A 12,344-nucleotide genomic window follows, 5' to 3' on the forward strand; every position below is an offset into this window, starting at 1 on the left:
GTGTTCCATCTGCTATTCTACTATCCCTCAGGGATTGTTCAGGCCCGCTCCCTTTCCTACACATCAAGCTTGGGGATTTGCCCCTGCCCAGGACTGGTAAATTGACTTTACTCACATGTCCCGAGTCGGAAAACTAAAATATCTCTTAGGCTGGGTAGACACTTTCACTGGATGGGTAGAGGCCTTTCCCACAGGGTCTGAGAAGGCCACCGTGGTCATATCAGACATAATTCCTCAGTTTGGCCTTCTTACCTCTATACAGTCTGATAACGGACCAGCCTTTAATAGTCAAATCACCCAAGCAGTTTCTCAGGCTCTTGGTATTCAGTGAAACCTTTATATCTTTTACTGTCCTCAATCTTCAGGAAAGGTAGAATGGACTAATGGTCTTTTAAAAACACACCTCACCAAGCTCAGTCACCAACTTAAAAAGGACTAGACAATACTTTTGCCACTTTCCTTTCTCAGAATTCAGGCCTGTCCTCGGAATGCTACAGGTTACAGCCCATTTGAGCTCCTGTGTGGACATTCCTTTTTATTAAGCCCCAGTCTCATTCCAGACACCAGAACAACTTGAACTGCACCCCAAAAACTTAGAGCCTAAAAACTCACTAACCAAGCAAGTAATTATGCTGAACCCCCTTAGGCTCTCTCTAATTAGATGTCCTAGGTCCTCTCAATTCTTAGTCCTTTAATACCTGTTTTCTCTCCTTCTCTTACCTTGTGTCTTCCGTTTAGTTTTTTAATTCATACAAAACCGCATCCAGGCCATCACCAATCATTCTATACAAGTGTTTCTTCTAACGACCCCACAATATCACCCCTTACCACAAAATCTTCCTTCAGCTTAATCTCTCTCTCTAGGTTCCCACGCTGCCCCTAATCCCGCTTGAAGCAGCCCTGAGAAACATTGCCCATTCTCTCTCCATACCACCCCCCAAAAATTTTTGCCGCCCCATGACTTCAACACTATTTTGTTTTATTTTTCTTATTAATATAAGAAGGCAGGAATGTCAGGCCTCTGAGCCCAAGCCAAGCCATCACATCCCCTGTGACTTGCACGTATATGCCCAGGTGGCCTGAAGTAACTGAAGAATCACAAAAGAAGTGCAAATGCCCTGCCTCCTCTTAACTGATGACATTCTGCCACAAAAGAAGTGAAAATGGCTGGTCCTTGCCTTAAGCAATGACATTATCTTGTGAAATTCCTTTTCCTGGCTCATCCTGGCTCAAAAAGCTCCCCCACTGAGCACCTTGTGACCCCACTCCTGCCCGCCAGAGAACAACGCCCCTTTCACTGTAATTTTCCTTTACCTACCCAAATCCTGTAAGACGGCCCCACCCTTATCTCCCTTTGCTGACTCTCTTTTGGGACTCAGCCCGCCTGCGCCCACGTGAAATAAACAGCCATGTTGCTCACACAAAGCCTGTTTGGTGGTCTCTTCACACGGACGCGCATGACAACCTCTTCCCCATTGTCCCAGCATTATCTCCGTTCATGTTATTGTGTTCCCTATTCCTGAATGAATAATTTCAAAGCAAACTTTTAAAACTCAACTTTTATTACAATACATCTTGCATTACATTCTAATAATAAACCGCTGAAGTATATACTCAAAGTATAATTTTTGAAATTAGTTACCAAAAATCATTTACTAAACAATAGTTTTACTAAAAATACTAGGATTGGGAAAAATAAACACTAATAGAAAGTACTCCAAAATGTTAACAACGTTTCTATGGGCAATGGGATTGGGGGTGATTTACACTTTCTCATTTTCTGTATTACCAACACTTAATTCGCAATCAGGAGAAAAACCTATTAAATGATATTTAAAACATTAAATATCTGATTGTCACCTATAGAAAAAGGCAACGCACTATCCATTTGAAGGATCCCTTTAGACTTCTGATCCACCTCATTCAATAACTGCACAACCTCTAGACACAAAAAGGCTGAATTGTCCCCCCAATTTCACCTCCCCTATTACGCACAACAGCAGTGATATAGTTTGGCTCTGTGTCCCCACCCAAATCTCCAATTGTAATCCCCAGGTGTTGAGGGAAGGTCCTGGAGGGAGGTGATTGGATCATGGGGGCAGATTTCCCCCTTGCTGTTCTCATGATAGTGAGTGAATTCTTATGAGATCTGGTTGTTTGATAAGTGCCTGGCATTTCCCCTGCACTCTCTCTCTCGCCACCTTGTGAAGAAGGTGCCTGCTTCCCCTTCGCCTTCCACCATGATTTAAGTGTCCTGAGGCCTCCCCAGCCCTACAGAACTGTGAGTCAATTAAACCTCTTTTGCTTATAAATTACCCAGTCTCAGGTAGTATCTTTATAGCCCTGTGAAAATGGACTAATACAAGCAGTGATCACCAATTCTTCTTTAGAAATGACATTATCTAGAAGGATATCTTAGAAGAGGAATCAAACTTTCTCTTAGGTATTAATTGCCCTCAGCAACTGTGGGTTAATTTAAACTGCCAAAATAAAAATTAACAGAGAGAGTTACAGGCAGAGGTTATAGCCCATACAATGGCATGAAGATAAGATAGGATCTGGAGACACCCCTTCATCAGGACTCTTCTCTCCAGCAGGAATTAGTTGTCATAAAGCCTGGCTCAGAATCCTCATGTGTTGGTTTCGCTCTTCCTACTTAATAATCACTGAGTTAGGGAGCCTATCCTAGACCCAGAATGACCCATGAGACCCTGAAATGCTCAGAATTAGTGTGGTAAAAGACTCTGGTGCATCTTATGGGAAAAGGTATATATACACACAGGGAAAGAATGCATATCAGACACTAGAGAGACAGTGGGGACTGGAGTGTTTGTGTCCCATGACTCTGGGACTCGGGAAGTGGGGAGCATAAAGGAACGCAGTGATCTGCCTTCCCAGGCTCCACTATTCCCCATTCCCTGCCCCCTCCCCTCCTTACCAGGCTTGCAGACCCTGAGCTATTACACTTGAGGGCAATAAATATTTGTTGAATTACTCCCTCAGATTCCTTTTTTAAAAAATTAGGTCTATGACAATTTCTGCAGTAGAGAAGAGTCTTGATGGAGTGTCTCCAGATCCTGTTCTTCTCTTCTCCCCTGCCCTTGCTACCTTCTACCCACCTTTACATCTAACTGAGATACCATCATATCCAGGAAGTCTTTAGTGACTGATTCTCAAGACCAGGTGTAGGTATCCCTGCCATGTACTTTGATGGAAACCCACATTTTTCCTACCAAAGCACTTACCACACTTTACTGTAATTACTGTTTAGTATATATGCATGTCCTATTAGCCCTTAACTCTGGGAGGGCAATGACCATGTCTACCTCAATGCCTAGCACATAGCAGGTGCTCAGTAAACAAGTAGACCTGAATTAACCTCAGCAGGAAGCTCAAGATTGAGAACTGGCAAGGGGACAGAATGAGGCACCATTCCTCGGGTACTATTTAACTGCCTTAGACACTATTTAATCGCATAATTCAGTATTTTCACAACCTCTCAATTCAACATTTCAGATAGCTGAGTAACTCTCAGCACATGCCACCACCTGCCAAAATACAAATGCTCTTGCCAGGCACATTTGCCATCTTATAAGAAGCTCTTTCAGGATCTCTGCCCCAATCCTGGCATTACTGTTAAGGTGCCCAACGGGAATTATATCTGAGGTGGCAGAGAGTGAAGGGGATATTGATGAATCTCATCCAGAAATGGGTTAGGCATTTCAAGGAAATAACTACCATTCTTTTTGGAGAAGACTTGGGTAAAACTTTTCTTCCATTTACACTTCAATAATCATAACAAACATCTTTGTGTGGATGTCTTCTTATAGTACCAAACTGGGCTGAAAGGACAGAAGTCCTGCTCTCAGGAAACTTTTCTGTGGAGTCTCACCCCTACAGTGAACTCCTTGCATTTCACAATTGTACAACTCTTACCCACAGAGTTAAACTCTGGTGTGTGTTCTCTGATGCTGCATAAGGCCTGACCTATGCCTAAATGTTTTTCTACATTCACTACATTCATAAGGCTTCTCTCCAGTGTGAATTCTATGGTGCTGGGTGAGGGCTGAGCTCTGATTGAAGGATTTTCCACATTCATTACACTCATAAGGTTTCTCTCCAGTGTGAATTCTTTGATGTTCAATAAGGATAGAGCTCCTACCAAAAGCCTTACCACACTCAATACATTCATAGCCTTTATCTCCAGTGTGAATTTTCTTATGCTGAATAAGGGCTGAGCTCCGGCTGAAGGCTTTCCCACATTCTCCACATTCATAAGGCTTCTCTCCAGTGTGGATTCTCCGATGCCTGATGAGCTCTGAACTGCCCCTGAAGGCTTTTCCACATTCACAACATTCATAGGGTTTTTCACCACTATGAATTCTCTGATGTCTAACAAGGTCTGAGCTCAAACTGAAGGCTTTGCCACATTCTTTACATGCATAAGGTCTCTCTCCAGTATGAATTCTCTGATGTCTAATCAGCTTTGAGCTCTGGCAAAAGGCCTTCCCACAGTCAAAGCACTCATAGAGCTTTTCCCCAGTGTGAACTCTCTGTTGTGTAATATCATTTGGATTCATACTGAAACTTCCTTCACTCTCATGAGATTCAAGGACACTGTGTTCTGTGGGGATTCTTCTGTTGAAGGTTGCCAGACTGATATGTCTGTCCTGGGAAGGAAGCTCACTCATTTTGTTCCCTGCAGCATTTCCCTTTTGCTTCTTAGAGTTGTCCAGACCTCCCAAAGCTTCTTCAGCTATCTGTTCGGAAGGTGTTTCTCCAGGAAGTTTTCCTGGAGATATCATGGCAGCTGAGGCTACACATTCAACAATTTCTTGCTTTGCCATCAACACTTTGCCAGCCACCATCTTGCTGTCTAAAAATGTGAATAGAAAGTGCAAGTATCATTTACTTCCCATGACAGAAGAAAGGAAACTGTCGTAGCAGGAACACAAAATAAACCCAATGAAACAGGTATTTACCTACTAGAAAATAGTTCTCAAAACTAGATTCCCAATCTAGAATTCAGAGAAGGGACCTAGGGTAGCAAAATATGACACCCTCAGAGAGTAAGGTAGACAAATAAATGAATTAGTATTGGAGAAGAGGGATGGTGAACAAGGAAATACATCAGTTAGAGGGAATGGTGACAAACAGGAATATGGGTGATAAACCAGGAAGCTGGGAGACAGTCTTGGGTTAGAGAAGATACGTTTTTAGGTAATGAGATAATCGGAAAAAAAAATTAAAAGGAATGATCAGGATAAAGAAAGATACCTAAGAGTCTTAAATCTGTGGTCTTCTAGCAACATAGGAGAGCAGAAGATATGATTAGGAAATGCTTTGGGAGTTAGCACTGAACAGAGGTAGGTGAGCAGGAACTAGAAAGCATTAAGGTGATTTCAGATTCTGATAGGTTCCAAATGAATCAAATAATTATAAGCAAACGGAGTAAGACACAGACCCAGAGAAAAGAAATACAGGTTCCTGACTCATTCTCAGGTCAGGTGGGAATTTTTTTTACCATTAAAAAAAATTTTCACCTAAATCATCCATGGAATACAAAAGAATCTTATAGTTTTACTTTTTAAAATGTGTAAGTGTCAAAGAAGGGGATGGAGACAACTCCTTCCTTGAGCATTTATACATAAAAACATGACTGCCCAGAGCCAAACCTTCTGGCTCTCACAAAACATGCCCCATCTCTAGTAGTCTCCTGTTATGAGTTACTGGAATTCTTTCTAGATAACTACAGTAACTCATAATAGAAGGCTACTAGAGATGGGGCATATTCTATCAGCCATCTACTAGTTATATCTAGAGATTTCTAGTAACTAGAAATGGCTGATATAACTTGAATTATTTTATTCTGAAAAATACATCTTCCCAAAAGTCCTCTAAATGTATATGCATTTTACAGATCAGGAAACTGAGGCTCAGAGAAGTTAAGTGAGGCCATAGAATTAATAATTGTTAAGAGTTTGGATTCAAATAAACATTCTCAACATCAAAGCTTGCAATCTTTATGCTACCTGCCTTCCCTATTGGAAGGATGCAGGGCTATAGTTGCACTGAAACAAAATATTACTTAAAAATCATTTAAATTTGGCTTTGGAAAAGCATTATGCTTTTATATAAAAATGAATACCTATTTCTGATATTGTGTTCACACTTCAAACACAACAATAAAGCACCACAGTTGATACCTGATCAAAGCAGAGGGCTGTCTGGCTTCCCGTTTCCCCATTCCTTACCAGAAATTAAACACAGACAACATCACCTCTAAAATTCGTACTGTCCTTGGATTTTAGATAGAAATTTAAATTATTCACGGTTTCATTTATTTAAAAAGAAAACATTTATCAAAAATATACTTGCATACAATAGAAAAATAAAAATTAAAAGTACCAAATAGGTTAAAGTCAGAGACCAGACAACCTAATGAGAAATTTTCTGAAAGTAATAACTAGGTCAAATTATTAAGAGTATCAATTATAGGGTATAAAGTGGCAATATAATTGTGTAGGGACAAAATTAAGGGCAATGAAAATTAGAAAAGCAATGTAACTTATGGTGTTTAAATATATCTTCAAATTCTATAACTACATGAAGTCAAATTATGAGACCAGAGAAAAACTTTGCCCTCAGATGTATACATCAGGAAGACATCAAGATTTTTATTTGTTCAACTATACATTTATTATTATATTTAAAAAATTGGAATAAATAACTAACTAGAGTAATTCTTAGAAAACACAAATAGAGATTACAAGTAGAGGCTGGGCACGGTGGCTCACACCTGTAATCCCAGTACTTTTGGAGGCTGAGACAGGCAGATCACTTGAGGCCAGGGGAGTTCAAAACCAACCTGGCCAACATGGCAAAACCCCGTCTCTACTAAAAATATAAAAAATTAGCCAGGCATGGTGGTGCACGCCTGTAACCCAGCTACTTGGGAGGCTGAGGCACGAAAATCACTTGAACCAGGGACGTGGAGGTTGCAGTGAACCAAGATCACACCACTTCACGACACAACAAGACTGTCTCAAAAAGAAAACAAAAAAAAAGATTACAATAAGAAATGGTCACTTGATTATTTAGAAATCCTTGCATAGAGATAACCCAATTAATATTACCCAAGAATGAAAACTAATTCGTAATCAGGTCCAAGTCTGGAGGCTGGAGGGTGGAGTACAGATTTACAGGAGGCTGTTTGGAGGAGAAATAAGGCATAGGTATCTCTGTTAGAAGAGCTATTCTGTTTTTGTTGTTGTTGTTGTTTGTTTGTTTGTTTTTGAAACTGAGTCTTGCTCTGTCACTCAGGCTGGAGTTCAGTGGTACAATTATCAGTCACTGCAGCCTTGAAATCCTGGACTCAAGGGGTCCTCCCACCTCAGTCTCCCCAGTAACTAAGAGTACAGGTGCGCATCATTGCATCCAGTTAATTTTTAAATTTTTTTTGTAGACACGGGGTCTTGCCATGTTGCCTAGACTGGTCTTGAACTCCTGGGCTCAAGCAATCCTCCTGCCTCAGCCTCCCAAATTGCTGGGACTACAGGCACGAGCCACTACACCCAGCTAGCTTTTCTGTTTAACACACCTCCTGTTTTTCCTACTTGTTCTCTGGGGTGGCTCCTCAGTGAGTTCTGCCAGCTCAGCAGTTCAGTGAGCAATTCCATCCTGTTTAGTTTACAATCCTTTTAACTAGGGATGTGGCCTTCAGTTGCATATTGACGAGTATGCTTTTAGCCTTAATGCTATGTCAGTGATGCTCCACTGCCCACCCAGTTCCCCTTTACCAATATGATGCCTCCTTCCCTCAGCCACTGTGAATGTTGGCTCCTCCAATGATGTGAATGTCTGTGTCTCCCCAAAATTCATATGTTGAAGTCCTAACCCCCAAGGTGATGGTATTAGGAAGTGCGGCCATTTGGAAGGTGACTAGGTCATGAGAGCTTAGTGACCTTATAAAATAGCCCATAGGGTGCTCATTTGCCCCTTCCACCGCGTGAGGACACAGTGAAAAGGTGCCATCTATGAGAAAGTGGGACCTCACCGAATACCAAAGCTGCTAAGATCTTGAACTTCTCAGCCTCCAGAACTGTGAGAAGTAAATCCGTGTTGTTTACAAGCCACTCAGTTGATAGTATTTTGTTATAGCAGTCCTAACTGATTAAGACAGTTCCTAACTATACAGAGGTGCTTCCTTCTGTGGAGAATTACCCTGGCTGATGAGAGCCACTTGGCCCAGGAAGTAACTTCCACCCTCATTGCCCCATCTCTGCCTCAAGAAGAGACAACTCTGCAGTGCAATTATGCTTCAGTGGCCCATGAAATGCTCCAAGAATTAGACCAAGGCTAGATTGTAACTGAGACCACATCATTGCTTGCTCTTTTCCCTTCCTAATCCTGCTTTTCTCCCTCTATTACAGATTTTTCCTGAAGAACACATCCTCAATAAATCACCGGCATCCAAATCTGCATCTCAGGCTCTACTTCTGGCAAGGCATACTATAAGGCTCGTGAAGCACCTACAAGAAACTTATAACTCAAGGTTGTAAAAATGGCATGGTGACTCTCACAATCATATCACAGTGGGACCCTCCAGCAATTTAACCCTCATGACCTAGGTGAAAGCTGTAAAAGGATCCACATTAATTCTTCAGAGGCAGGGCTAAGACTTTCAAGACTGAAAAGAGACTAGCATAAGCAGACTTAACAGGAACCCAGTCAAGGCCATTCATGGCCATGGGACCATGCATAAATGGAGAATGAGTAAATTTCGCTAAGTCCAAGGACATCGGAAAGATAGAACCACTATTACTGACAGGGTGACTGAATCAACAACATACTGCCACTATGAAGTAATAAGCAAATAAAAAGTTAAAAAATGTAACAGATAACAGTTGGAGGGTGAATATATTTTAAATCAATCAGATCCTCATTAGAGTATTTTATTTTGTCTTGATCCCAAAACTTCAGATGAATGTGGAGAAACTGAAGCATGTACAGAGAAAAATGGCAAGATATCCAGACAGACAAAACAAGATGGGATCAGAGGGAGTGAGAGGCTTAGTTAAAACAAGGTCAGGGGGCTGCGCACGGTGGCTCATGCCTGTAATCCCAGGACTTTGGGAGGCCAAGGCAGGTGGATAACAAGGTCAGGAGTTCGAGAACAGTCTTACCAATATGGTGAAACCCCGTCTCTACTAAAAATACAAAAATTAGCCAGGCATGGTGGCAGGCACCTGCAGTCCCAGCTACTAGGGAGGCTGAGGCCAGAGAATCGCCTGAACCCAGGAGGTGGAGGTTGCAGTGAGCTGAGATTGCACCACTGCACTCTAGCCTGGATGACAGAGCAAGACTCCGTCTCAAAAAAAAAAAAGGTCAAAGTGCACTGCATTCAAGTACAGATTGTGTTTTATGAGGACTCTAAACTAAAGAAAGTGGATTATGAATAAATTAAAGCTGGGAGTATTTCATATGGACATAAGAACTTCAATATGTTTGCTAGGGCTTCCATAACAAAATACCACAGAATGGGTGGTAAACAATAGAAATCTCTTTTTTCACAATTCTAGAGGCTAGAAGTCCAAGATCAATGTGTCAGCAGGTTTGGTTTCTTCTCTCTCCTTGGCTTGCAGATGATGACCACCTTCTTCTTTTTTTGTTGTTGTTGAGACAGTCTCACTCTGTCACCCAGGTTGGAGTGCAGTGGCGCAATCTCAGCTCACTGCAACCTCCACCTTCCAGGCTCAGGTGATCCTCCTGTCTCAGCCTCCCAAGTAGCTGGGACTACAGGCATGCACCACCATGCCCGGCTAATTTTTGTGTTTTTAATAAAGACAGGGTTTCACAGTGGTCTCGAACTCCTGACCTCAAGTAATCTGCCTGCCTCAAACTCCTGAAGTGCTGGGATTACAGGCATAAGCCACCGCACCTGGCCACAGATGGCCACTTTCTTGCTAGGTCCTCACAAGGTCATCCCTTGATCTGTGTTGTGTCCTAATCTCCTCTTCTTTTAAGGACATCAATAATTTTGGATTAAGGCCAACCCTAATGACTCCATTTTAACCTTTATAAAGACTCTCTCTCTTAAAAAATGCAGTCATACTCTAAGGTTCTGGCTGGGGGTTAGAGCTTCAACATATGAATTTTGGAGGGACACAACTCATCCCATAACAAATACCAATATGAAAAAGCCCAAGAAGCACTTACCACAGTCTCTGTTCCTTAAGATCTTAAAAAAAGAAGGTAAAAATAATCTACCTAAATGATTTCGACATTTACCTGATTTAAGGCAGGGGACTTGATGAGATGAATTTTCTTTTTTAAAAATTTAAGTTCCGGGATACATGTGCAGGATGTGCAGGTTTGTTACATAGGTAAACATGTGCCATGGTGGTTTGCTGCACCTATCAACCCATCACCTAGGTATTAAGCCCCACATGCATTAGATATTTATCCTGATGCTTTCTCTCCCACCCCCCAGGCCCCAGTGTGTGTTGTTCCCCTCCCTGTTTCCATGTGTCCTCATTGTTCAGCTCCCACTTATAAGTGAGAACATGTGGTGTTTGGTTTTCTGTTCCTGTGTTAGTTTGCTGAGGATAATGGCTTCAGGCTCCATCTATGTCCCTGCAAAGGACATGATCTCATTCCTGTTTATGGCTGCACAGTATTCAATGGCGTATACATACCACATTTTCTTTATCCAGTCTATCACTAGTGGCATTTGAGTTGACTCCATGTCTTTGCTATTGTGAGTAGTGCTGCAATGAACATATGTATGCATGTATCTTTATAATAGGATAATTTATATTCCTTTGAGTATATACCCAGTAATGGGATTGCTGGGTCAAATGGTATTTCTGGTTCTAGGTCTTTGAGGAATTGCCACACTGTCTTCCACAATGGTTGAACTAATTTACATTCCCACCAACACTGTAAAAGTGTTCCTACTTCTCCACAGCATTGCCAGCATCTGTTGTTTCTTGACTTTTTAATAATCGCCATTCTGACTGATGTGAGATTGTTTCTCATTGTGGTCTTGATCTGCATTTCTCTAATGATCAGTGATGTTGAGCTATTTTTTATATTTTTTGGTGTATAAATGTCTTCTTTTGAGGTCTCTGTTCATGACCTTTGCCCACTTTTTAATGGGGTTTTTTCTTGTAAATTTGTTTAAGTTTCTTATAGATTCTGGATATTAGACCTTTGTCAGATGGACAGATTGCAAAAATTTTCTCCCATTCATAGGTTGTCTCTTCACTTTGATAATAGTTTCTTTTGCTGTGCAGAAGCTCTTTAGTATAATTACATCCCATTTGTCAATTTTTGCTTCTGTTGCAATTGCTTTTGACACTTTCATCATGAAATCTTTGCCCATGCCTATGTCCTGAATAGTATTGCCTAGATTTTTTTCTAGGGATTTTATAGTTTTGGGTTTTACGTTTAAGTCTTTAGTCCATGTTAATTTTTCTATAAGGTGTAAAGGATGCAGTTTCAATTTTCTGCATATGGCTAGCCAGTTTTCCCAGCACCATTTATCAAATAGGTAATCCTTTCCCCATTGCTTGTTTTTGTCAGGTTTGTCAAATATCAAATGGTTGTAGATGTGCTGTCTTATTTCTCAGACCTCTATTCTGTTCCATTGGTCTATGTGTCTGTTTTTGTACCAGTACCATGCTGTTTGGGTTATAGTAGCCTTGTAGTACAGATTGAAGGCAGGTGGCATGATGCCTCCAGTTTTGTTCTTTTTGCTTAGGATTGTCTTGGCTATAAGGGCTCTTTTTTTTTCTTTGTTCCATATGAATTTTAAAGTATTTTTTTTTCTAATTCTGTGAAGAATGTCAATGGTAGTTTAATGGGAATAGCACTGAATCTATAAATAACTTTGGGCAGTATGGCCATTTTCATGATATTGATTCTTCCCATCCATGAGCATGGAATGTTTCTCCATTTGTGTCCTCTCTGATTTCCTTGAGCAGCAGTCTGTAGTTCTTCTTGAAAAGGCCCTTCACTTCCCTTGTTAGCTGTATTCCTAGGTATTTTATTCTCTTTGTAGCAATTGTGAATGGCAGTTAATCATGATTTGGCTCTCTGGTTGTCTACTGTTGTACAGGTGTGCAGTACAGACATAGAGATATAGGAATATCTGTATATAAGAATGCTTGTGATTTTTGCACATTAATTTTGTATCCTGAGACTTTGCTGCAATTGCTCCTTGGTTTAAGAAGCTTTGGGGCTGAGATGATAGGGTTTTCTAGACATAGGATCATGTCATCTGCAAACAGAGACAGCTTGATTTCCTTGCGATGAATTTTCAAAACCCATTTTAATGTAGC

General features: G+C 41.0%; 1 protein-coding gene across 4 annotated transcripts in view; it reads right to left on the reverse strand.

Annotated features, from left to right (window-relative positions):
* Positions 1 to 1,544: 1,544 nt before the first annotated feature.
* ZSCAN30 (zinc finger and SCAN domain containing 30) overlaps positions 1,545 to 12,344 on the reverse strand; it is a 35,279-nt gene continuing 24,479 nt past the window's right edge. For all 4 annotated transcript variants that reach the window (XM_021930084.2, XM_017951664.3, XM_003914299.5 and 1 more), the window contains exon 4: positions 1,545 to 4,876. In XM_021930084.2, the coding sequence (XP_021785776.1) occupies positions 3,945 to 4,876 (932 nt within the window). In that variant the 3' untranslated portion in view covers positions 1,545 to 3,944. The remainder of the gene's footprint in view (positions 4,877 to 12,344) is intronic.

The sequence above is a fragment of the Papio anubis genome, chromosome 19 (genome assembly GCF_008728515.1).
Source record: "Papio anubis isolate 15944 chromosome 19, Panubis1.0, whole genome shotgun sequence".
In the NCBI taxonomy this organism is placed as follows: Eukaryota; Metazoa; Chordata; class Mammalia; order Primates; family Cercopithecidae; genus Papio; species Papio anubis.